Consider the following 27093-nt stretch of genomic DNA (forward strand, 5'->3'; position numbering starts at 1 on the left):
TACAAACATCATACAATTATTTTGAAAAAAATAGATAAATACGAGACTCATATTAAAATAAAATTAATTTTTTAATAATAAATTTTACTTTTTTTTAAAATAATTACATGGCGCTTATACACTTTGCGATTGTACGTAACATTACTCTATTTTTCAATCTTATAATCCTAACCTCTTAATTTAAGCATATTTTCTTAATAACCCGGAGTTTGCTCGATTTTTCAATCTTATAATCCTAACCTCTTAATTAATAATTTAAGTATATTTTCTTAATAAATCGGAGTTATTTCAAGCAACAAATAAAATAAAATAAACGATAACATGTTGAGATTAGTCATTAAAAAAAATCCTAAAATTAGCGACGTATGTGTCAAGATTTCCCACATTTGTTGAATTATAGTGCACGTTGCATAGCCAAAACTGATTCATTTTATAATAATGCAATTGTTGGAATCAATATGATAAGAGGATTTAACCAATTGTACTGAGATTTTAATGATGGCATTACTATTATTAATGTTGTACAAAAAATATATATATAAATATATATATATATATATATATATTTAGATTTAAAAATAGATAAATGCATTACGTAGATCCACACTCTTCATTAGTAGCATAAATATTATATAATTTATCTATTTTTTTCTTAATTATAAAAAATAATTTAGGTTGGGTCTGGATGTTGAGAAGTGTTGAGGTATGTTGTGAATAATAGTAAAAAAATAAGTGAAAAGTAATAAAAAATATTAAATAATAGTAAAAAATAATAAATAGTAGTAAAAAGTATATAAAGTAATAAGAAAATAATAAATAGTAGTGGAATATGATGCTAAGTGTTGAACACCCGAACACACCCTAAACAACAAATTAATAGTGATCTCAATTCTTTATCATAATCATTATTTTATGTATGTGAATCCTTCTTGTGTATTGAATTTCAGCATTAATTATTAAAGTCTCAAGTTAAAAAGATATACACAGATGGTATGAAATAAAAGTTAAATAAAATATTATTATAATATTATTTTTATTTTTATATTTAAAAAATCTAATTATTTTTTATATTTTATGTGAGAGTTTGAAAATATTGTAATGATTATATAAGATAAGATGAAATAGTTTGTGTAATCAAATGAGGCTAAGGAAGAGATTTGGATAATGAGTTGAGACATGAATAGAAAGTTGAATAAAATATTATTAGAATATAATTTCTCAATATTATTTTTATTTGTAAATTTCAAAAGTTGAATTGATAATTAAATTTTATTTAAAAGTTTTGAAAATATTGTAATAATTATAAGAAATGAAATGAAATGAGTTTAGATAATTTTTAAATTTAAATAAGACTCTACTTAACCACGCGGACTAAAATTACAAAAATAACCCTAAGGATAGTTCAAGTGGTCAAACATTATGTTCGCTTATCAATAATTATCAGTTTAAGTCCCTTTAGAGCTACTGAAAATTTACTTGACTGTTAATTTTAAGAGCTGTAAGATTAATCAAAATACATGTAAGTTGGCTCGGAAATATTTAAAAAATAAATAAAAATCACAAATACAAACCCCTTCCCCTTACCGACAACAGAGAACCTCTACCGACCAAAGATGAATACCATCATCTGTAAAATGCATTATACATATGAAAATAAAAAGGATAAAATTAATAAGTTGGGATTTAAGAATTTTATCCGTTTGATTAACTCGGTACGAAATTAACGAGTTATTTAATTAAATAGACCATATCCACGTGTGTTACCTTGCATTAAGTTGGTTAATTAAGGTTTTGTTTAGAAATATAAGAAGTCTAAGATATTTTAAAATATTTCATTTATAAATATTTTTTAAATGTAAAATATTTTTTAATTTTTATTTAATTATTACCTAATTATTATAAAATTTTTAAACTTTTAAATAAAACACGAAAAATCATACAATTTTTTAAAAATTTTAAAATAAAAATAATATTATAAAATTATATTCAAATAATTTTTTAAATTTATAATATATTTATTTAATTTTTTTTAGCTTTTCTCAAAATTAAATAAAATAATTTTATTCAAATAATTTTACTATTAAGTAGTGTTAAAATATAAATAAATACTTTGATATCTCCTCATATAACTATATGGAATTGAGAAATGCTATAAATCAGCCACTATAGCGGTGAACACATCGCACACCCTACGTGGTTGTTCCTTTTTTTTTTTTTTTTAGTCAAAACAGCCCGTTTTGATTTGGATGTCGGTTCAATTGGTTTTCCCATTTCATATTCGAATTTATACAGCGACTTGCGAAAGACGTCCTCCCTCGCTCGCGTCGTCCACCACCTTCCTCTGCCTATGGCCACCTAGCGACGTCGTCTCTCTGTCTGGCGACGCCAAGCAACGTTCGTCCTTTTGCACAGCGCTATCACTCCCTGAGTGCCAGTCCGACGGAGCAAAGGATTGTGTACATCTCGTGAAGACCCTCATCCGTCGCCAACCTGGAACGCTTTTGACCTCTGGTGAGTGCCACCCCGCGACTTCGGTGTTATCTTCAGCGCCACCCCGAGGAGCTCATTCATGTGGCCAGCACTGCCCCTCCCTCCCAGGTGCTCATTTAAAGTAAAATAAGTGACTAAGCTCCGCTCGGGTCGAGTTCTGTTATCGCCGCCGCCGCTGCTCAGGTTTGTAGGAACCATTTCAATGAGCAATTTCAGTTGAGATTACGTTCTTTTTGTGTAGTCATCGGGGTGAGATTTGGGTTTTGATTCTCATGTATTGCGGCTTAGGGCATGGAGAAAAAACAATGATTTCTACATAAAATGGAAGTGTCGACCTTTGTTTTTGTAATGTAAATTCCTTTCTTATAAAGTGAATTCTTTTCTGTTGAATTCGTTTCTGTTGTTTCTCATTTGTTTCTCAGCTGCAGCTTGTCGACGTTGTTGTAGGTGAAGTTGATCGAAAAAGTCCTTCAGACCTTGAGAAGCAGTTTGGAACTCCAAACCGGTATATGATAGTACTATATGTTGTTTGAAAAATATGAGTGAATGTTGTAACATTTTGATTAAGCTTTTATAAAAAAAATTAAAGCTTTAATATTTTTAAGCTTTCGATGATAACAGCTACCAAACCAGTTGTCTCTAGATTTCCTTCAGTTAGTCACTACTTTGTATATTTCATATTCTACCGGCCATGATGCTACCCTTTTTGTAAATATCCGTAGGTTTTCTATTGTTAGTGTTTTCTTTATATATATTCTAAGCTTTATGAATGCTTCATTTTGATGAACTTGGAGTAAATAAATCACGTTCGGACCTGTGTGGAATTTTTGTTTTTTTTTTTTTTTTGCTCTCGTTGTAGTAAATCACTTCTTCATAAAGTTATGTTGGTGTTTACATGGTTGATTGTGTAATTTTTGAGTATCATACATTTGCTCAACCTGCCATAAACCTGCCAAGTCTAGCAAAATTAAAAAATTTTGTCTGATTTCCATGGATTGCAACTTATGCCATTCCTTTCATATTTTTTTTAAATGAAAGCGTGTAGTTTGGTGGTCTGATGCAATTTATCCAAGTTTATACTATTTGATGTGTTACTTTGGTGCGGTTTATACTTATTACATAGAGTTGTTAGTTAAACTTGTAAGAACTTAATTTAATATTAAATTTGTAAATGAAGCTTGTTATATATATTGGGAAAAACTGAATTTAATGTAGTTTGCTAGTAATCAATTTAATCTGGCGGATTTTATTCTCAGTTTTAGACAAAGATGGGGGAAGAGGAAGATGGAATGGCACCCGGGCCTTCCATGTCGACTTTGGGTTTATTAACATCGCCTCAAAAAAATACATATGGAAATCAAAATGTGAGTTGGCATGTTGAATTCTTTTATTTTTTAATAAAGTGTATTTAACGTGCTCATGAATGTAAGTAATTGCCTACTTGCAGCATCAATTTGATGTAATTGCCCTACCATTCGCCGAGTAGGCAAGTTGAAGAGTCATTCCAGGTAAAGATTACCAAATTTTATGTACCAACTACCAACAAGCTTGTTTTGTGGTTGATTAATCTCGTTGTCAATTTTCCTAACAACACCCTTGGTAATTATTTGACCAATGCAGTACCCTACATCGTCCAGTAATCCAGAATTTTCTGATTTGCCAGAATTTCCAGAAAATATTGGATCTACATATTCTGATGCTGCTGATGGTATTACCATTACACTTTTTCCTCTTTTACGTTAATGACACTAATATTGGAGTTGTTACTAACCCATCCCTATGTTTCTATCTTTAGATATTTTATTCGACATTGATGAAGATTTAGAGGGTACGACTATTGTCCCGGATGATGAGGTACGTATTGACGCACCAAGATCTGGTATGGAATTCACGAGTGAGAAAGAGCTTGTGGCATACTATAAGAAATTTGCCAAACAAGAGGGATTTGGTGTACGGACACAGAGGACAAAGTGCGATGAAGCTGGAAGGCCTGTATATGTGACTATTGGTTGTGCACGTGGCAGAAAATACAACCAAAGCATAGTAATATCTCCAAACCTAGGCCAACCACTAAAACCGATTGTAAAGCAAAGGTAAACACGACATTAAACAAGAATGACAATTGGGTTGTTACTACTGTTAAAAATGTGCACAATCACGTCACTGTGAGCTCGAAGAAGATAAGATTGTTGTGATCTCACAAGTTTCTAGATCAATACAGTCAAAGGATCCTCGAACTTAATGACAGAGCCGGTATCCGAATGAATAAAAATTATTATTCTCTTGTCATTACGCGGGGGGTTTTGACAATCTAGATTTTCAAGAGAATGATTGTCAAAATTTTATTGACAAGTCTAGGCATTTACTGCTGGGTAAAGGAGGTAGCGAAGCCCTTAATGAGTATTTTCGAAGAATGAGAAATCAGAATGACGGGTTCATTTCTGCCATTGATGTTGATGATGAGGGGAGGTTGCGGAATGTGTTTTGGGCAGATGCTAGGAGTCGAGCGGCTTATGATTATTTTGGAGACGTTGTAACTTTCGATACAACGTACCTCACAAACTGGTATGGGATGCCTTTTGCACCATTCGTTGGTGTTAACCACCATGGCCGGTCCATACTACTAGGGGCGGGGTTGTTGTCAAGTGAGGATACACATACCTTTATTTGGTTATTCTCCATGTGGTTGGATTGCATGAATGGCCGAGCGCCCAAAGCCATCATCACCGACCAGGATCGGGCAATGAAGAATGCAATTGCAATTGTATTCCCAGAAACGTGCCACAGATATTGTCTATGGCATATACTGCGTAAACTTCCTAAGAAGTTGGGATCTCACTCCCAATTTAGCACAGGGTTGAAGACCGCCATTCATGGTGCTTTGTATGATTCACAGGACTGTGGAGAATTTGAGATGAGGTGGGGTGAACTATTTGATAAATATGATCTGAAAGACAATAATTGACTCCAATCCTTATATATGATGAAATGACTTTTTGGGTCCCGGTGTACTTGAAAGATGTATTTTGAGCGGGTATGAGCACAATACAACGTTTAGAAAGCATGAATGCTTTCTTTGACGGTTATGTCCACTTAGGTACAACCTTGAAAGAATTTGTTGACCAATTTGACAATGCTCTCTGAAAGAAGGTAGAGGTGGAGACCACAGCTGATTTCAACTCCAGCAATGAAATGATCCCCTGTGTTTCACCTTTCAACTTTGAAAAGCAGTTTCAGCGTGTATACACAAATTCAAAGTTTAAAGAGTTCCAAAAAGAGTTGATGGGCCTCATGTGTTATAATTGTACACTGGTGAGCGAGCAGGGGTGCATATCAACTTTTGATATACTGGATGAAATCCAAGTTGATGACTTCACAAAAATGGTTCACTACACACTTTACTATAACCATGAGGAGTGCGAGTTAAAATGCACATGTGCATTATTTGAGATGCGGGGCATCATATGTAGACATGCACTTCGAGTTTGCCAATTCAAGAGGATTAATGTGCTTCCAGATAAATATGTCTTGGATCGCTGGAGGAAAGACGAGAAGAGGAGATACACAGTGATCCAAAGTAGTTATGATGACTATCGGGCAAGTGGAGACACATGGAGGTATGAGATGGTGGTTAAAAGATGCATGAAACTAGCAACAAAAATATCTCCAAGTGAGAAGCATGTCAATGCTTTCTTGCGATACGTCGATGAGTTTGATTCGATGTGTGATGATATAACTTTGGGTTCGAAGTCCGACTCAACAAAGGTGGGACCGAACATAGTCACGGATAAGAGTACGAAGATATTATCACCCCACGTGATCTGAGGGAAAGGAAGACCCCCAATTAAGAGGAAGGTTCCGCCCGTGGAGAAGATGGAAACAAAGAGAAAGAAGAAACTAGTAATTTTTCTATTTCTATTAATAGTAGGTAGAACTATTAATATTTTTATTTCTACTACTGAATTTTTGCTGCCAATGTTTTCAAATTTAGACTTCACAGAAAATATTTGATGATGAAATACAAAACAGTAACGTCACACAAACGATGGCTTCGGGACTTGAGGTATTCATCTATTGTTCTATCTCTTATTTTTTAAACCGATTGTGTATAAATTAGTTTGATTTATATCTACTATGTAGCAGGTAATTATGGTATAATCTGAGGAATTTGTCTCTTTATCCTATGTTTATTTCAGATAAGAAAGCCATCTTGATGTGATGTAAATGTGGTTGATTTTTTTGGAGATTTTGTGGATGGGGTATTCTGGATGGTTAGTGTGGAGATTTTGTTCATGGAGTTTGGTGGAATGTTTTTGTGGAGGGTTTTTGGTGGTATGATGACTGTCGCTGCACACACTCTAGAAAAGTATTTTGGATCGCATTGAGTAGTTTGATTCTCCACGTGTACATTGCTAGCATGATCTATGGACGGGGTATGTTAATTAATAGTAGGTAAAAATTAGTATGTGTTTAAAAGTAGAGGTTCATTTTAATGCCTAGTGATGGATGGTTTTTTAAAGCCTTTCCTCTTTGCTGTATTCCTAGCTAATTTTTCTATTTGGGCATCAATCATCCAAAATTGATTGGGAAGGGAAAAGTTTTGTATGATTTTCAGGCAGCAAAACTATGACTAGAGGAAGTATCTTCCTTCACTTCACTACTATATGAAGCTTTTGAAATGAGTTCGTTTGAGATGCTCTAATAATAACTTTCTACTTTGTATTTCCAGATCTAGTCATGCATGATCCATGTGCTGCAAACTGCTGTAACATTTCTTTCCAAGTATGAGAAGATTGGAAATGAACCCCACGGGCAGTTTAATGATGCACCTGAATATTTACCATTTAGTATCCCCACATTACCTAGTCCGTTTGTCACCAAACCAAGATTGTATATAATTTCCATGTGTATATGTTGAGAGATAGAAGCTCCATTCGTAATGTGGTGCACCTGAATATTTTGGTTATTAATCTAATGATGATGTGGTCTAAATTTGGTTAAATGCTAACTTCTTCATCAAATGATGATCTTTTATGTTAATGATATGAGATGATGTATTTCCAGACTTGCAAACTAGTCAAACGCTCCCAGGAATTTCAGCGTAAACAACCTGTTATAAACTTGTACAAATAAGAAGCCAATTCATGCACCTGAAGAGAATAATCTGTTTTAATGCCAAAAAAATCTAGATTGAAAAATTACAACATGCTACATTGAGAAAGCAGAGTTGTTACAGAGTTCGATTCTTCCATGTTCTACTCCATATGGTTCGGCAAATTTACATATAATTTTGGAGCCACTTCAAAACGATCTACTCCAAATGGTTAATCAAAGTTACATACAAGTCAAACCAAACTATCTATTGTTTGGTTCCTCAAAATTTACATACAATTTATCCAAACCATACCAAAACTATTACAATTGTGAGAACCCAATACAAACACAATAATTTTTTACTTTGGTTTTAAAGAGTTCTCTCTCTCTCTCTCTCTCTCTCTCTCTCTCTCTCTCTCTCTCTCTCTCTCTCTCTCTCTCTCTCTCTCTCTCTCTCTATTACTTTCTCTTCTCTTTTCCGAACTTCATACTTGTGCATCACTACATCATCCCATATCTTCCAAACTTTATTCTCTCTTGTACGAATGTTCTCATCTAGCAAATAGTATATATCCATCCAAATGAAGAATTCACACCTTGCATCTCGCTGCACAAAGTACGAACTCTCAATTACCATTATAAAGTACACGAAGTTGGAAACAGTATATAGTAGCTTATATAAGAAATATATACCAGCTTTACTGTATCATACTTCGGGCAAGCAAAAAATTTCATTCCCGGATTTTTTGATGTGTGGGACGTCTTTAGGGTTATTTTCAACCCACACCAACAAGTTGGTGATTCTATTACAAAATCATTAATTGATGATGAAGATTGGGATGATGCCATGTGCTTATCTGAAAAATGAAAGATAAGGTCAAATTTACAAGATTCTACATCATTTACATATTTGACTAGGGTCCACGACGATATATATAACAACTACTTAAAGCATCAACATTATAAGATTCAAAGTCATTTACATATTTGACCAGGGTCCACGGTAATATATATAACAACTGCTTAAAGCACCAACATTACAAGATTCAAAGTCATTTACATATTTGACTCGGGTCCACTGCAATATATATAACAACTGCTTAAAGCATGAACATTACAAGATTCAAAGTCATTTACATTACAACATTACAAGTTAGTTCATTGTATTCCTACAATAGAACCATCCTATGAAAGCCATATCATTTGTTTCTTTTGCCTTTTACATGCATACTTGTAGGACATATTTTCATTTTTGTATTGCCAAGGATTAATCGGTAAACTTGAAAATTTCTGAAGAGGAAACCTCGAACTAGAGACGGTAGAACAATGGTCACAATGAACTAACTATATTCCTCTTTTATAACTTTCATGTCTTGACAACTTGTGTCATTTTTCATAACAGTTTTATAAAAAGTAATTCTTGTCTTTATTACCTTTTCAAAAGGAAATATTGTGATTGTGAAAAATATGAAATAAACAGATGGTGTATTGATGTGTCTATGTACACTGACAAAAAGCTTTCATAAGTGGGTCATTGAAGATAATCTCAATCAAGCAATAGGAACTCTCCAAGTGAACATGGATTGTGGGGTGAATTCTTGTTCATTCGTGATAGAACCAATTCAGAAAATCTTTTTCCCTTTATTATTATTTTAGAAACAATTAAGTATACATGCCATGAATGTGCTGGGGGAACCTTATTCTAGCAAGTGTACATGCCATGAACATATCAAAATGACAAAGCAAATTAAGAGGAAGATTTATCTGAATCTTAGGCTTCACTCCGAGAAAGGCAGCTGGCGGAGAGAGCGGTATGGGCGACGGGTTGGGGTGGGCGAGAAGATGGGGGACACGGGGGTGGGGGGAGAGGATGGGGGGTCCGGGGTTTGCACGAATACCTAACGGGTTGGATCGGGGGGGGGGGGGACGATGGGTGACGGATTGGGGTGCGGGAGATGATGGGGGGTTGGGGAGATGCTGACGAGTAGGGGTCAATACCTAAAGGGTTGGAATGGGGGAGACGGGCTGGGTGTGGGAGATGCTGACGGGGGGAATGCCGACGGATTGGGGTGGAGATTTAAAGGGTTGAAATCGAAATCCCATTGGGCTGAGTGAATGACGACGGTTTGGGCGACGGGGGTGAGAGAGGACAGGTTGGGCGATGGGGGGAAGAGAGGACGGGTTGGGGGGAGAGAGGGATACGGGCATGGCCTGGGCGACGGGGGGGAGAGAGGATTTCGAATGTTGAGTGGGAAGCGTGAGAAGTGGTAGGGACAAAGGAAAATTCTTATTGTGCCACGTTGGGTGTATTCCGGCTGCTGCCAAACAGGGGTTGATCTAAAGATTTTCCCATATGGAATTTGGACTTTAATAATGAACAGTACTACTTTGTTGCTTGATATCTGTCTGCTATAAGTTACCATTAGGTTAAAATTAATTTTTTATTTTTTTAAAAATTTTAATTTATATTTTTAAAAAATATAAAAATTTAATATATTAATAATCAATTTTTAACTATTAAGTAAAATAATTTTAAAAAATAAAATAAAATTAATGAACGGTTACTTAGAACTGCATTTTTGAGCGGCAAAACGTGTTGATGTTCTCTTAACTAACTGTCACAAAGTAGCGTCACAAGTGTTAACTACAGTCCGGAAAATGCCAAAAGCAGTTACAGGCTCACGTACGGACGGTGGAAGATTGAAAATATAAAGGGTAGTGCTAGGCCGGTGCCGCCCTTGACCGCTGGGCGCCCACTAGTACAAGATTTTTTTTAGAATAGTGATAGGGTTACCATTCTATTACAATTCATTTATCACTAATGTGTATTTTAAATTTTTTTATTTTTATTTTATTTTCTTTTAAATATTTTTTTAACATTCTTAATCATTAAGAAAAAATTAAAAAAAAATATAATTTTATTAATATTCACTTTTTTAATTATTAAATAAAATAAAAAATTAAAAAAAATTAAATATAAAAAAAGTCGTAGGTAAGTTATAGTTGAGGAGTAATAATATTATTTTCTTTTTTTTAATATGTTATTAACATATTTAAATATTTATAAAAAATAAAAAAATATTAATACAATCATTTTTTTAAATATTAAATAATATTAAAAATTTTAAATACATAAACTATTAAAATGAGGACCAAAACTTAGGACCATTCTAGCATTTTCCATCAACGCAGCTTTAGGGATTCAGGAGTCAAGGGCAGCGTATTCGGACAAAGCCGTTAACCATTCCCTCTTGCCTTTCATCCCGTAAAAACACCGTCAAATTCCCCGTCCCTTTCTTTCGCCGGTGGTCTCTCTCTCTCTCTCTCTCTCTCTCTCTCTCTCTCTCTGTGGGCGACATTTACGCATACGATTGTTTATATACGAGTGGTATATACGTATACATTTTCCCATCCTACACATACGAATTCTATAAACTTCTCTCTGTCTCTCTGGAATCTTTGTATTCGAGAAGATTCGGCCGTGGAGACGGTTGCGCTCTGATTGTTTTTTGTTGTTGCTTTTTCTGAGCTCGAGGTCTGTGTTTGGTAGAGCTGAAGAGAGGGGGGGAGGGCGCAGGCGATTTGAATGGCGGTGGAGTACAAATGTTGCGAATCGGGATTCTTCATAAACATAGTGATAATCTTTCTGTTGGTGTTGTTCGCGGGGCTGATGTCAGGGCTCACCTTGGGGCTCATGTCCATGAGCCTCGTCGATCTCGAGGTCCTCGCCAAGTCTGGAACCCCTAAGGATCGCCAACACGCCAGTACTACCTTTTTCTTTTTCCTCATATCATTTTTTTTCCCGCTTGACTTCTATGCTACTTTTGGTTGCTGGGGAAATTCCGGGAGACCAGAAAGGAAGCGAATGGAATCGGAAGGGAAATTTGGGTTTGTTAAGTTTTTGATTGTGGACCTAAGAGTTTGCTAATTTTGACGAACGTGAAGCTTAATTCAATGGTTTCCGTTCCTTTTTTTTGTTGGGGGCCTTCTGGATTACTTTTACATTGACGACTCAAGTGTGGTTGGGCTAATTAACTCTTGCCCCCCCCCCCCCCCCCCCCCCCCTCTCCTTTCTCTCTCTCTGTTTTTTTTGGAGGGGTTGTAAGAGCGTTTGTAAACTGCTTTTAGGATACAACTAACGCTCTTTCCTTTTATAAGACGTGCTACACTGTTGATTGAGAAGCTATAAGAGTACGAAATTTGATCACTGAGTTTGGGAGATAAGCATCATCAATTTCTCTGACCGTCAGAAGCATAGTCTGGAATCTGAGATAAACAAAACATTGAACCTTTGATTTACTTTTGAAGTTTAAAATCATTCCCAGAATCTGAAGCCCTTTGCATGATTTTTATTTCGTTGCCGAGCTGTTCTGTTTAATTAGTGATTACAGCATCTAGTAATTAAACTTACGGTGATTGGAAAGGACTCTATCCATGAATTTGTGTTGCGGAGTTGCTTTTAAAAACATAGAGTTTGCGTTGGGTGTTGGCAGGTTTTGGAAATCATACGAAAAAAACTCTAGCTTGTGTCTTGTTAGCTTGATGTCACTGCTTTTGCAAATCACTTATTTTCTTGCAACATATTACATTTGGCATAAGAGAAGTCCCTTAAGATTCCAGGAATTTCAAAAAAGGTGGAAAAATAATTTCTAAGTCGTCTTATAGCTTGTGATTGTTTCTGGGCAGACTGATATATGGAATGCGGCATAGAGGAATTTTTTTTTTTTTTTTTTTTTTAAAGTCTAATTCGAACAGGTTTCTGGAGCAATGCTTGAATGGCAGCCAGCTATTGAAGTGGTAGAAATGCATCTTTGAATGCTCTCACTCGTCTAGAGGATCAATTGTATTTGTAATGAGAATGAGAACAACATTAGTGTGAATTTAGAATACACAAAACAGTCAGTCCTCTCTGTTTGAATTTATAGTCCATCTACATTTTGAGGATTCATACAGGTGTATTTATAAGACTATGTCTGCTTTTTTAATGAAATTATTTATTGTCAAAAAAACTTGTGCGTATGTAACATAAAAATGCTGTACATTCCTGGTCGTGACTCTTGAATGTGCATGTGTCATCTCTTACACAAACATGACACCAGTTGAAGGAAAAGAATAAAGACTGGCCAAAACTCATATTGGAAGAAGAGAAATGTGATTTCCTTGTACATATAAACCCTGTTAGCTGAACCTTGCAAACAAGGAGAAAGACATATGATTACCATAATGCTGCTGAAAATTGAGAAAATTTTACTTATAAATGTGATGATAAATGGGGGATCGTGAGAGTGGTTGTAGTTACTGCAAATGACAATTTATTTTCTGTTGTTCTTCTTAACTAGACGATATAAAATGCATCTAAATGATGTTTCAAGTGGCAGTTCTTTGGTGGTTGTAGACCACTTATACTAATTTTTTTAACTCATAATTATAGCAAAGATATTGCCAGTGGTCAGAAAGCAGCATTTATTGCTTTGCACCCTGCTAATTTGCAATGCTGCTGCCATGGAGGTACATATCAAGGAGATTTATTGAACAAGGTTTTTACTTATGTGCATGATGTGTCAAAAAAGATCAGATAATGTTTGAAATCATCATTCCTTTTTTCAGGCGCTTCCCATTTTTCTTGATGGTCTGATCACAGCTTGGGGTGCTATTCTGATTTCAGTGACATTGATTCTTCTGTTCGGCGAGGTGAGGTACTTATCTGACGTTCTTTTGTTTTTTTGAGAAAGGTAATTCAAGACAGATGGTTTAAGTTAATTTGTCTGAATTTCCTGGTACATGTTGCTTGCATACGTGGGTAAAAGTGATCCTAGCTCCCTTCCACTATCATTGTCACTCGTGTGTGGTAGGTGAAGAGTGATCTGTAAAACTTCCATAAGAAGAGCAACAAAAAGACATGGATTTATGTTTAGGCTGGCTATTTTCAAAATTTCCCTATCAAAACGAATGTTTCATGCAACATCATGTGTCTGAATTTACCCCTTTTTTACTTGTGCAAGCAGATAATTCCACAATCTGTTTGTTCTCGCCATGGTTTAGCAATTGGCGCAGCAGTAGCACCATTCGTACGTGTTCTTGTTTGGATCTGCTATCCTATAGCATTTCCAATCAGCAAGGTAGTATGTACTCTGCAGTTTCTGCTACATATTATGTGTTTACGTCAGTGATATGTTGTGGATTGTCATTCAATTTTCCTGACTATTTATGTTTGATGTGAGTTTCCAGCTGTTAGACGCTATGCTGGGACATGGGCATGTAGCTCTTTTTCGCAGAGCTGAGTTGAAAACACTTGTAAATTTGCATGGCAACGAGGTGTGTGTAACTGCTCTCCAATATATAAATTTCAAATTAGTCAAGTCTTTTCACCACTGGGTTCCAAACAATTTGCTCCAGCTAATTAATATGTTAGTCTACTTGTCATGCCATCAATATTCTGTACTTTTTATGTTTTGCCCTCTGTTCAATTCCTTTGCTTAAATCTTCCTGTTCCGTTCCACTTGCTGCCTGCTTTATACTCCTATGTTTGGCCTGTATTAGGCTGGTAAAGGTGGAGAGCTGATGTGTAACGAGAGGAACAGAGTTTTTTTCACCATTGAGTCTATATTTCCATTCTTGCAAACAATATTCTCTGGCTTTTTAATATGCTAATCTATTTGTCATGCCATAAATATTCTGCACTTGCTTGTTTTCTTCTCTGTTAAAATGTCCCCCAAACTTATCTTGACTGATTCTTGTCTTGTTTGTTGAACTCCTTTGTCTAATCTTCCTGCTCTGTTCTGCCTATACTGCTTGATTTTTAATCCTATGTTTGGCTGCTATTAGGCTGGAAAAGGTGGAGAGCTGACGCATGATGAGACTACAATTATTGCCGGAGCACTTGAGCTCTCCGAAAAAACAGCTAGTGATGCCATGACTCCTATATCTGAAACTTTTGCAGTTGATATCAATGGCAAGCTTGACAGGTGTGATATTTTTGGAAATTCTAGAACAGAACTCATCTTGTATTAGCTGTATTACAGGTACTAATTAGCTATTATGAAATACTTGTTATCATCCAGGGAGTTGATGAATCTGATTTTGGAGAAAGGGCATAGCAGAGTGCCAGTTTATTACGAGCAATCTACAAACATAATCGGACTTATCTTGGTATACTCTTTACCAATCTTTTAATGCGCTTTTTTAAGAGTACTTGGAGTTTTATGTTTTTATCTATATGGAACAATTATGTACATGAATGTCAGTTAAAAAGTTTGGGAGGGTGGTGCTTTTTATGAGTATCTAATATTTGTGAGAAGTGTTTTTGGAGGATAGTGATTTTTCTCTCTCCCTGATGGAAAAAAGAAAGAAAGAACAGAAACCTTACACAGCTGGAAAAGTGTTGTCAGGATACTCGGTTATTATGAATTTATGAAGGTAACTGAGTGAAGTGAAGTAGGTGAAACATAGGTTCTTCTCTTATCGGTAATTAAGGGATCGTCCAGTTTACCATTAGATTGTGGATTTCTAAATAGGTGCTTTCCCTAGAAGGAATTGTAAAGAGTTTGCCTCTTCATCAAGATTGGTCCTCTGGTCTTTCAGTAATTTAGTACTGAAAGTTTAACATTTAATCCATTTATATAACTTTTTTTATTGCTTTAATCTATTTGATGCCTTTTTAAAGTGTTACATGCTTTTCTTGTTGTTGATGTTCCAATGTTTTAGGTCGAGAATTGTGATTTTTAATAAAATGTGGTACTGGTACCTTTACTTAAAAAATTGTTTTAGGTCAAGAACTTGCTAGCGATGCACCCAGAAGACGAAGTGCCGGTAAAGAGTGTCACCATACGTAGGATTCCAAGGTACTATTTAGTGTTGATTGAAAGGAAAGTTACATCTGGCCTAGGTCTGATGAAGTTCACAGTGATATTATTCTAGATGCATCTGATGTGCATCGGTTGGTTTTTTTTTTTTTTTTTCTTTTATGGGTGGTACAGAGTGCCAGAGACCTTGCCCTTATATGACATATTAAATGAGTTTCAGAAAGGTCACAGCCACATGGCTGTTGTTGTCAGACAGTGCAATAAGGCGGTAGAAGCGTCCTCTAGTGACCCTTCTGAAAGTAGGCACCAACTTCATACCTTAGAATCTCTTTTCTTTTCTTTTGTATTGGTTGGTAACTCTCTCTCTCTCTAAAAGTAGATCAAGCAAATGACGTGAGAATAGTAATTGATGGTGAAAAGCCTCCCCAAGAGAAGATTGTAAAGAGCAAGATATCACTCCAGAAGTGGAAAAGCTTTCCCAACAGTCCGGATAATTCACATAAGGGTGGACCTAGGAGTAAGAAGTGGGCAAAGGAGATGTATTCAGACATTCTGCAAATAGATGGCAATCCACTCCCAAAGATCCCAGAAGAAGAAGAAGCTGTTGGCATAATAACCATGGAAGATGTCATTGAGGAGCTTTTACAGGTACAAGTGATCATTTTCTGTTAACTTCCGATACAATTATTTGGTTGCAACAATTTCTAAAAGGTGGAATCTGACATCAATTGAGCATCATGTAGGAGGAGATCTTTGACGAGACAGATCATCATTTTGAAGAATCCTGACCCCAGATGGATAATCACGAACAATTTGTTTGTTAGGGATGTATGAAGGTAGTAGTTTAAAACTTCTAAATCCGCGTATGGTTTATAGGCACTCTTATTAGAGCCCCTGATGGTTGACAAAGCCAGAAAAGGTAGGTATAATTTTTTGGACTTCAGCATCACGAGTTTTGTAAGTACCAACTCTTGGTAGGGAAAGATGTCCTGAAAAAAGAAAAGATGTTGGAACTATTGGGGTGGTTTCTTCGTGACACTGGCACATAAGGAAAGGAAAGAAGAGAAGAGAGGAACTGATATCCTTAGTCGAATCCATCAAATACGTATACAAAATACCATAAAAAACTACAAGGATAGTTTGTGGGACATTCGCGACGAACATGCCACTATGCTTACAACGGCTACAGTTTGTTCTCGAGGTAGCTTTATCAGACAAAAAACCAGCTCTTCATCTGTTTTGGATTGCACTCTTCTTTCATGTACAACAATACTTACGTCTGATTTGAGTTGGATTTTTTTTAGAGCATAATATATACTTCTTTATCTATAATTTTATTTATTTATTGGAAGTAATATCTACTATTTATTTCTATCCGTAATAAAAAGAACTTTTACATTCTACCCAGGAATAATTCATTTGATGAATTGGATCAAGATATTTGTCTACTAATGTCACGTTGGATTGAAATGCCCTTACTATGGATGTTAATCCGACCAAAGTGCTCCTACAAGAGATGTGTTAGGCTAAAATATCTTAGCCATATATCCAAATTAAAATCAGCCTTCATCTAAATTAGAATGGTACTAGAAATATCCAAAATCTCCAGAACAGGTGACCCACAGTTGCGTTGACCCAGTGACCCACGATAGGGTTCAGAATGGAAACTAGATACATCCAGGAAACCAGATATATCCAAAATGGGTAACTCAGCAACGTCGATCCAAACAGAGTGAATATTAAAAGAAAATTGTTCTATTTTCTTATATATATTATAAGACGCACAACTCAAAAACTCAAAAGTCAAAAGCATATTTCAAGATTGATTGCATAAGGATTAATCCTACTACTAAGTGACGACAATGGAAAATATCTTTAATGGTGCCCAAGGACTTTGACGACAATGGCACCATCGGGGTGTATTCATACTACTAAGTGATGCCGATGACATGATTAATCCTAATTCAATGGGATAATATTAATAGTTTATATAAAACAAAAACTCATACCACACATTCTATAATAACACAATTCAGTTATTTGTTACGATTTGATTGCATATAATGAGGAAAGAGCAGCTTTTCGATGAAAAATGTTTTTAAAACTCTATTATAAAAATATTATTATTATAGTTTTGTTGTTTTTAAATTGAAAATCTGGGCAGAGAAAACAAATTATATCATCAAATTTTATACTTTGCCATATAATCAGGCCCAGCAATTGTTTTTTTTTTAATTTTTAATTTTTTAATTTTATATTTTCACGAGTTCAGCGGACAAGTTATAAATTTTAAATTAATCATTGGACGATATTTAATTGAACATAATTTTGGGAATAAAAATTTTATATACAATTATTTTGTGTATTTTTTTACATATTTCATTAATATAATTAATTGAATATTTAAAAAAATTAATATAACTAATTAGGTTCAGTAAAAAAATTCTGTGATTTATGGAAGGTGGTCAATGTTGGTGGAATTGGTTGCAATGTTGCATCATGGCAACCGCGTCATTGACGCGTCATGAATACTTATATTTTTATAGATAGACTCGAATAAATTTAATTGAAATTAATTTGAAAAATCTATATTTTATAGCATAGAAATGATATTTACAGTCGTGATTATGTAAGCGGTGTGTAGTTATTTTAAAAAAAAAATAAATTAATATAGAACTCACGTGAAAAAAAAAAACTAACTTTTTAATTATAGATCTTACTTTTTTTTAAAGCGATTATATAATATTTATAATTAAAGTGATTATATAATATTTATAATTTTAGGATTATACGTAGCAGTATTATTTACAACAAGGTGATCAATCACAACGTAATTGGAGGAGGTTTGCATGGCGTCATGGCTTGCGTCCGGATACAAACTCACAATGTAACTGGAGCAGGTTTGCATGGCGTCATGTAGTGGCGGAGCCACGTGGCCCCCCTTTCAAATTTAAAAAAAAAAATATTATGTGTTAATTTTTTTATTTAATAAAATAATATTAATTCCTCATACCCACCCTTTAAAATTTATTTTAACCTCTTCATAAAATTTAATTTAATATAAAAATAAAATAAATAAAATATATTTCATATAAAATAAAATATATAATTTTTATTATAAATAAAAATATTTTAAACTATAATTAATAGTCTAATAATATTTCTAACATTTTTTTTATCGTTTATATTAAAAAAAAAAAATTAAGAATTTAGATTTAAATTCAATATTTGATGATTTTGTTTGTTTAAAAAAACGTAAATTATAATTTTAGATATTCTGTATTTTTTTATTTAATATATTTGTATAAATTTCTTTAAATTATTTCAATAATATATTACTCTTGATATATAAAATATTTTTTTAATATATAAATGGTATGAAACGCATTTTTTTATTGTAAATATTTTTATCAAATTATTATATATTGTATAAAAAAATTATATAAAAATAAAAAAAAAATATTTTACATATATCATTCTAATTTTATTTGGCCCCTTTAATAAATTTCTGTCTCCTCCACTGACCTCATGGCTTGCGTCCGGATACAAACAGTCAAACACAGAGAAAGAGTGTTTTGTAAGAATAATAAAGAGAGTGTGAAGTCTGAAGAGGGACAGATTGAGCGGTGGAGCAGAAAAGGTACCAAGGAGAGAGAATGAGTAGTGGAGTAGAGAAGGTGGTGTGCGTAACCGGAGCGTCCGGATACATTGCGCCGTGGCTGGTGAAACTCTTGCTCCAACGCGGATACACTGTCAACGCCTCTGTTCGTAACCCAAGCAAGTACTCAAAAGTATTATCACATATTATCTGATTCTCTCATCAGATTACATAAGTGTTTATTCTACAATCGATTTTTTCTTTAATTTTGAGCTCCTTGAGTTGTGAGCGTATAGGATTTTCCTTCGTCATAAGAGAGAGGGATACGGGTAATAATACATATATGTTTAAAAAAAAAAAGAGAGAAGCTCCTTGAGTTTCTTGGAACCAACTGTTGTAGTCTAAAGTAGTTGAACAGCTTCGATCAACTGTCAGTTCACTTTGCTCCAAACTTCCTAATAATCACTAAGAAAAGATTATTGTTCGCTTTCGAAATTAGATGCTTTAATACTTCTTTAGGATATCATTAACTTGATGTGTAAGAAGGCAAAGATATGAATATTGGTAATGCTAAATGGATATTTTTTATACTGTAAACATTTTATGGGTTCAGCTTTAAATGTTTGCCACAGATGACCCAAAGAAGACAGAACACCTACTTATGCTGGATGGAGCTAAGGAAAGACTTCATTTGTTCAAAGCAGACTTACTGGAAGAAGGATCTTTTGATTCCCTGGTTGATGGATGTGAGGGCGTTTTTCATACAGCCAGCCCTGTTGATTTCAGTGCCAACGATCCGCAGGTACGTTTGGTTTCATGCTAAGTGAGTCAATGCAAATGTCATGTACTGTGCCAATGGGTCGTTTCAACGAACCACCAATTTTGTATAATGCTTATCTGTTTGCCAAAAGTTGTTGAATTTCATGCCTCCTTTTAATTTTAAGTAGTCCATGATGTGAGTTTATTCTTTCATGGATTTATTCAGATGAACTTACCATCTTGGACTATCACATATGCTTGTTGATGTTCATCGGATACATCTTTTATCTACAATTAATACTACCAATAGATTTTCTACAATGTTCACATGCAAATCTTCGTTAGTATTTTGTTGTACTCGTTCAAATTTAAGACGGAAAAATGCCATAGTCTATCCAGATAGTGCAAGAGTTCACATTTAAATGCACCGGTGCATTATCAACTTACCCAATTCAAATGCCTTCGTTTGTAATTCCTTTCAGGCCAAATTAATTGAGCCAGCTGTGAAGGGAACACTTAACGTTCTTAGATCATGTGCTAAATTTTCATCTGTTAAAAGAGTGGTTTTAACATCCTCAATGGCAGCAGTTGTATACAGTGGAAAACCCCTTACTCCTGATGTGGTAGTTGATGAGACTTGGATTTCAGATCCAGCTGTTTGTGAGAAATCGAAGGTTCATAGATATGCTAATTTCTTATTACGTACATTTTATCTTTTTCTCAAGTTCTTGCTGAAGCTACATATGAGGACTTACATGATTCTGTGACTGAGTCTCAGTTAAACCATAATGGTACGTATATGAGGGCAAGCCTGGGACAAGTTATCTTGTGCAGACAATATGTTAATCTGTTCTTTCCTTCTTTTGTTTCCCTTTTCCTCTTGATCGTTTGTCTCCTATCTTAGACTGTGGGCTGTGGGTGTAGTATCCCTGTAAGGTGAGCTTATTTGTATCTATAAGCCATATAATTTTCGAAGAAGGAGCTTTGCTTCTGTTAAGCCATGTCATCGAATAATGGATTAAATAACTATGAATTAGGTCATTTAAGTATAAAACCATTTGGAAGGCCACATCAGTAAATATTAGATTATTTGGGACTTTTGGAGTCTGAAATACTTTGCATTCTTTTCTAAGCTTTATCTTTTTTCCTTTATATTTACTTTTTTAAATGCCGCTTTTAGAAAACATCACAATCAAGTTATCAATAAAATAATAAGTAATAATTTTATTATTAATTATATAAAAAATGGGTGTATCTCATTTTAATATAAAACATAAAAAATAAACAGCATTGCTGCAATTTTGTATTGCATTAAACTGTTAATGATAGCTTTGAAGAACAAATTGTTTTCCATTAAGACTTATTTATGCTTTCTTTCTCTGTCACTCATATATTTGAATGCTTAAGCAAACTATTTCCCCTGAACTGGAGCCAAGTGTTGGCTAGGGCAGAATCTTAATTTGAACATCCAATTCTCTATTGGCTTCTAGAAGCATATATTGAGGGAAGAAGGATAAAAGTAGAGCAGTGGTATATGCCCTAAATATTCTGCCCTGCTGCCCTTGGGCCGGGGGGCTTGGAAGAGTGTTATCGCAGGCATGCCTTTAATGCCTTGTATTTGCGTTAGTAAATACGGTGTTCAAATGTTTTGTATTTGGTTTAGTTGCATAACATATGTTATTTATCAGCAGCAGTCTTAGATAGTGGCTAATTAGTATATTGCAGCCATAAAAAATTTCATTGTCTCTCCTAAAGATAATTGTTTTCTTCAGCTTTGGTATATGCTTTCAAAGACCTTGGCAGAGAAGGCTGCTTGGGAATTTTCGAAAGAAAATGGAATTGACATGGTAGCAATGCTTCCTGGGTGGGTGAGTGGTCCCCTTTTACAGCCAACTCTCAATGCGACTTTGGAGCCATTTCTCAAACTTGTGAAAGGTATTCTTCGGCCAGTGAGGTTACTGTTTACCCGTCTATTTGAATATTAACAAATACTTGTGCCTATTAATGAAAAAGAATCTCTTGAAGAACCTGCCAGTGGTCCTCAGACCATATGGTATCTGCTTCTCATACGAGTAACTGGTGGAAAGTGTTTGCCGTGGGTCTAACCAATTAAAGTATGACTCTATGGCAAACTGTTTTGAGGCGAATGCAAGTATTTGGAATTGTGAGGGTATATATTTAATTTTTTTATTTACTTTCTATTATTCTTCTCATAGTTCATAGGATAGCAAATCTCACTGCAGAAACCTCAAGAAGAAAAATTGCATTTTGTTTTGTGTTGGCTAACTTTCTTTTGCTGGAAAGAATATACCATGTGACAAAGTCCTACGTAGTTGAGTGGGAGCAGTAAAATGAATATGTTAAATAAGAGGATTAATAGCAATGTCATGCATTATACGTTTATTCTCACAGTAGTTGTCTGAATCCAATCATAGTTCTCACTCAAACTCTCTGTAACTATTTGCCAAAATAAATAAGCTTTAATCAGCTATTATTTCAGTAATTTTAATGAAAAGAGTCGCCTACTGTTCCCTTTTTATGTTGCTTACTCTCTTTTGGTGAACTCATGTCGTTTTCCTGAATCCTGAGTACTCCAGTGCAGCATCCTCGTCATGCTATCATCCCTTCGTCCATCTTTATTTTTGTTTTTCCCAAATGATTTAAAATTTTCATTAGAAGTAATATATTGAAACTCATTATGTACAAATCCCTGAGTTATTTAAAATAATAACAATTATATGGGAATAAGATCACTGCTAATGCTTACAATGCTTCATATGAAAAGTCAAGGTAAAAATGGCAAAACCTAACTTATGCTGACCCACAGACTTGCCAGAAAGGCATAAAATATGGGAGCTAGCTGTTACTACAGGTATTACATGTAGAAAAACAATAATTGAAAAGTCTATCACTAGATGGTTTGTCTAACGGCATACCATCCCAGTTATATCAACTTTATGCTAAATGAATCTTACATTTTTCATCTTGAATGATTTTTCGTACTTATACACATCTATTGGAATTACTTGTCATTTTCAGTAAGATGAAACTCTTGCAATGACTCATGTGACATGCAACTTTGCTTTGGATTGTTTGTAAAAGTTATAAAGGGTTGGTTTAAAGATTTTTTTTTTTTTTTTTTTTTTTTTTTTTTTTTTTATCTTTTAAAAAGAAGGAATAATAGTTCAATGGTAATTTCATTCTTTAGGTATACTTAAAACAATTGAAAGTTCTCAAGATGTAAATGCATTTCCTTTTAAGGTAATTTTGGAAACTATACGGCTGTAATCTTTAAAAATGTCTTAGTTTCTCCTAGAAAGTGGTTCTGCCTGATTCCTTCTTCTAAAAGACAATATTTTTGTGATGCAAGTAGTTGACACTCTTATGCAGGGGCTGAAAGTGTTCCATTTATATCTCCCAGATGGGTTGATGTTAGAGATGTTGCTAATGCACATATACTAGCCCTCGAGAATCCATCAGCCAGTGGAAGATATTGTTTAGTTGGAAGAGTTCTCCAATTTTCTGAGTTTGTGAAGCTTATGCGTGAACTCTTCCCTAATATAAACCTTCCTGAAAAGTAAGCGATGTATCCATATTCCCAATACTAGCATCAACTTGTCAATTTATGATTCACACTGGTTACACGTTGAAGATTTACTGTGTCATACATGCTTATAGTACAAAAAGATAAATATAATTCTTTTCTGAACTGCCGTTTACCTCAAACCGACTGTTTGAAGTTTTTGTACTTGGTTTATGCAACCTGTTAATTAGCTAGTGTGTTCTGTAACATATAACAGTTGTAATAGAATTCAGACACAAATTGACCTACACTCTTTATGTTGTAGATGCGGAGATGACCATCCTTTTGCATCATACTACAAGGTATCCAGGGAGAGAGCTGAAAGTTTAGGCCTTAACTTCACTCCTGTGGAGGTGACTTTAAAGGACACTTTTGAAAGCTTGAGGGCGAGTAACTTCTTGAATGTCTGATTCATGGCAGATAGGCAACTCATGCTAAGTAGTTATAAACAAACTTTGCCTACCCTTCAATTCTTCCGTTTCAAGCATCACAGGCATCTGCTGGACTGCCTAATTTTGCTATATTGCAGAATGCATTTCATAATAATGATGTCATAAAGCATTTGTGACTTCTACACCTTTTGCTTTCCAAACATAATATTTATGAATTTTCGAGTATATTTTCTGTAAAGGTATTGAAATTGTTGAAGTTACTATATAGTAAAATCTCTATTTTTTATTGTTAAATAATATTATGCCAGTATGTTGATTTAACAAATGGTATTTTACAAACTCGAGCGTAGGAGAGTCTCGGATTAAGAGCTTTTTTTTATTATACAGATGAGATAAGATGAGTTTTTTTTTTTTTTAAAGTTAAATAAAATATTGTTATAATATAATTTTTTAATGTTAGTGTTGTTTTGAGATTTGAAAAAGTTTAATTGTTTATTATATTTTGTGTGGAAATTTATGAAAGTTGTAATGATAAAATAAGATAAAATGAGATGAGATATTTTTATGGTCATGAAACTTTACCATATTGCCCATTATGAATTCCAAAGAAGCTTCAATGTTCTTAAAGTAGCTGGAAAGCTTTTCTTTTGACACAACAGTGAAGGAAAACAAGATGATCCTCGGGTTTTAAACCATGAAACAAGGTAGACCATAGGAACAAGTGTGCAATAACTGTATTGAAACTCCCATTGCAATTTAGGACGATTTTTTAAAGTTACATTGTCTCTAGAAGCAAAATTACTTCAAATTACTTGTATGCATTTTATACCAATTTTATTATCATCACCTCGTCCTGCATGAATTTCTTTTACCCTTCCTCCTCACAAGAAACAAACAAATAGATAACAATGCAAATATATATTTTTTATCACCTCGTCTTCATTTGTGACTCGTATCTTTACTCCTCACTCCCATTTCACAATTTATTTTGGGATTATCTACCTATGTTAAAACTTAAGATAAGATAAGATGAAAGTCATAATGATAAAATAAGATAAGATGAGATGAAATGTTTTTATGGCTATGAAACTTTACCGTATTGCCCATTTTGAATTACAAGGAAGCTTCAATGTTCTTTAAGTAGCTGGGAAGCTTTGGACACAATGGTGAAGGAAAACAAGACGATCCTAGGGTTGGAAACCTGAAACAATTGCGATTTGTGTTCTGTAATTAAGCTCTTTTTCTCATGCAAGAGAATGGTTCCAATCAATGATGCTTCCTCGATACATTATAAGGAAACATGGAATATATTACTCAAGAGTGGGAGCCATGCATAGAGAGAAGCTGGATATTGATAGTCGTTGATTAAAAAAGAATGGTAGTTTCATTCCCTTTTAAATTTAATAATCAAACAAAAAGGGGAAGGAGACCACTTTCTGTTGTTGGGGCACTAAGTCTAAGAATTAGTTAGTGGAATCACTGAGTTATGTTAATTTAAGATGATAATCCTCATGAGATGACGCCTAGCTAGTGAAAACTACCAGAATGCCCCCTCAATTTTATATATAAAACAAAACAAATTGCATATATGCTAATAATTAATAATTTCAACTTCTTGATTTCTATCAAAAGCGCCCAGCTAGCTAGCATTAATGCAATGTATGGCATCCAGATGAAAGCTGGAACTAAATCGATATCATGCTAATTAAGACCAGGAGAAAATTATGATTTTCCATGCACCTCAATTGAAAAGTATCTGAGTCGTGCATATATATATATATATATATATATAGAATTAATGTACTTGGGGTACTGGGTTTGCCTCATCATGTATAGGCTCTCGGCTCATTCAGGGGAGCATGCATGTTATTAACATGTTAGCCAACTCGATCAACTCGATCAGTTTGTTTGACCTAATATTAGTCGAGCCTAAAAAAGCTAGAACGTTCATAGCATCTTATTTATTTGCCTCAAAATTATGCAAAATATGTATGTATGGAGCTAGAGCCTAGAATTGTATTTTCAGGTTTCAGCTGCTGAAGAATGATCAGCTGTTGGAAAGGGGTGGAGTGCAAACTTGGAAAGCATGCATATTGCTCGTGATTAGTGGGTTACTTAGCCATGCTATCTTTTAAAAAAACATATATATATATATATATATATATTAGCTAGCTAGGTTGGTATAATATTATAGCTTTTGCGGATGACCAGTGCTCTCAATTATCGGTAACGACAAACACAACGCACCAAACACCACTGATTAAAAGGACGACTCATGTGGCGGAGAATACAGAGAAGCACTGTAAGTGGAGGTTTATTATAATAATCATGTCTTTGCTTACTTTTCTAACCAAGTGGTGCGCGCATTCATGCTAGGGCGGGCAGGTCCCCTTAATTAATCAACTAAATCCTCATACTTATATATATACTAGGAAACACAACGTCCTTTGGACGTTTGCCTAGTGGGAATTATAAATTTGGGTGTTAATCAAAGAAAATGATGAAAATAAAAAATTATATAACCTTTGACATTTGTTGGACCAAAAAATCATAAGTGTTAAATGCTGTGGAGATATGCAATATAAATTTAAAATATTCTGGTTAGACAACCTGTTATATCGTTTTGTAGAGTATGACAAGTACTACTACAATATTGGTATATAAATTTTTATAGATATCCATTTGAGTTTTTTTTTTAAACACGTAAAATTTTTTTTAAAAAACTCAACACTGGAAATATATATAATGGCACAAACCATAATACATTTGGACACTTCTAACTATCTCCAATAATCAAAAATATACTTCTGATATAATAGTAAATAATAACACTAACTATGTAGTTAGACTAAAACCTATACGATTAATGGATTCGTGAAAACTTATGGAGTTTTCATGAGGTTCCTAAAGGTAATAGAAATTTCACAATTGAATTTCTAGCGGGCTGTTACAATCTCCCCTCCTAAAAAAAAGATTTCGTCCTCGAAATCGAAGTAAGTAAGAAATAACAAATTAAGGAATAGGTGTTGCTTACCAATCTGTTATCTATTCCGTATATATCTACCTTTGAGATTATGTCATTTTTTTAACTCTCTTACTTTAACCAACAATTATATTATACTTCTTTCCACAAGGTTGGCTAAGTTGTATCGACATACTCTCCAAACCTAAATTTCAAGTAAATAATCTTCCAAAACTCTTTCTTAGAAAAACATAGGCAGTATTCTTTAAGTGTTATTGTAATACCATAGTTAGTAGAGAATTCATCAAAATTAAGCCGTTAACCTCTCTCTCTCTCTCTCTCTCTCTCTCTCTCTCTCTCTGTTTAACAAAAGCGATGGCCCTCTGTTTTAGACCAAACAACTTTGATTCGTA

The 27093-nt window shown here is 34.2% G+C and overlaps 3 protein-coding genes across 8 annotated transcripts; all 3 read left to right on the forward strand.

The window, feature by feature from the left end:
* The first annotated feature begins 5509 nt into the window (after positions 1 to 5509).
* LOC122309365 (protein FAR1-RELATED SEQUENCE 1-like) lies at positions 5510 to 6704 on the forward strand. Its single transcript, XM_043122836.1, has 4 exons — positions 5510 to 5524; positions 5641 to 6255; positions 6482 to 6553; positions 6687 to 6704. Exons 1-4 carry the CDS (start codon positions 5510 to 5512, stop codon positions 6702 to 6704), a joined length of 720 nt encoding a protein of 239 aa, XP_042978770.1.
* Positions 6705 to 10740: 4036 nt separating this feature from the next.
* LOC122311334 (DUF21 domain-containing protein At2g14520-like) lies at positions 10741 to 16718 on the forward strand. Of its 4 annotated transcripts, none has more exons than XM_043125867.1 (11): positions 10742 to 11348; positions 13016 to 13092; positions 13192 to 13275; positions 13590 to 13703; positions 13813 to 13899; positions 14410 to 14549; positions 14646 to 14733; positions 15352 to 15425; positions 15561 to 15685; positions 15763 to 16034; positions 16130 to 16718. In XM_043125867.1, the coding sequence occupies exons 1-11, from the start codon at positions 11171 to 11173 to the stop codon at positions 16172 to 16174; spliced, it is 1284 nt and encodes a 427-aa protein (XP_042981801.1). In that variant the 5' UTR covers positions 10742 to 11170; the 3' UTR covers positions 16175 to 16718. The 4 variants fall into 4 exon arrangements, with proteins under 4 accessions (XP_042981805.1, XP_042981801.1, XP_042981803.1 ...); XM_043125869.1 differs by having other exon boundaries at positions 10743 to 11348; positions 15766 to 16034; XM_043125870.1 differs by having other exon boundaries at positions 10765 to 10892.
* A 2194-nt stretch (positions 16719 to 18912) lies between these two features.
* On the forward strand, positions 18913 to 23956 carry LOC122311336 (phenylacetaldehyde reductase-like). 3 transcript variants are annotated; one of them, XM_043125876.1, is made up of 6 exons: positions 18914 to 19163; positions 19617 to 19786; positions 20226 to 20417; positions 21537 to 21678; positions 23134 to 23320; positions 23592 to 23956. In XM_043125876.1, exons 1-6 carry the CDS (start codon positions 19043 to 19045, stop codon positions 23734 to 23736), a joined length of 957 nt encoding a protein of 318 aa, XP_042981810.1. In that variant the 5' UTR covers positions 18914 to 19042; the 3' UTR covers positions 23737 to 23956. The 3 variants fall into 3 exon arrangements, with proteins under 3 accessions (XP_042981811.1, XP_042981810.1, XP_042981809.1); XM_043125875.1 differs by having other exon boundaries at positions 18915 to 19163; positions 21516 to 21678; XM_043125877.1 differs by lacking the exon at positions 20226 to 20417 and having other exon boundaries at positions 18913 to 19163; positions 21516 to 21678.
* The last annotated feature ends 3137 nt before the right edge of the window (positions 23957 to 27093 follow it).

This window comes from Carya illinoinensis, chromosome 5, assembly GCF_018687715.1.
Source record: "Carya illinoinensis cultivar Pawnee chromosome 5, C.illinoinensisPawnee_v1, whole genome shotgun sequence".
In the NCBI taxonomy this organism is placed as follows: Eukaryota; Viridiplantae; Streptophyta; class Magnoliopsida; order Fagales; family Juglandaceae; genus Carya; species Carya illinoinensis.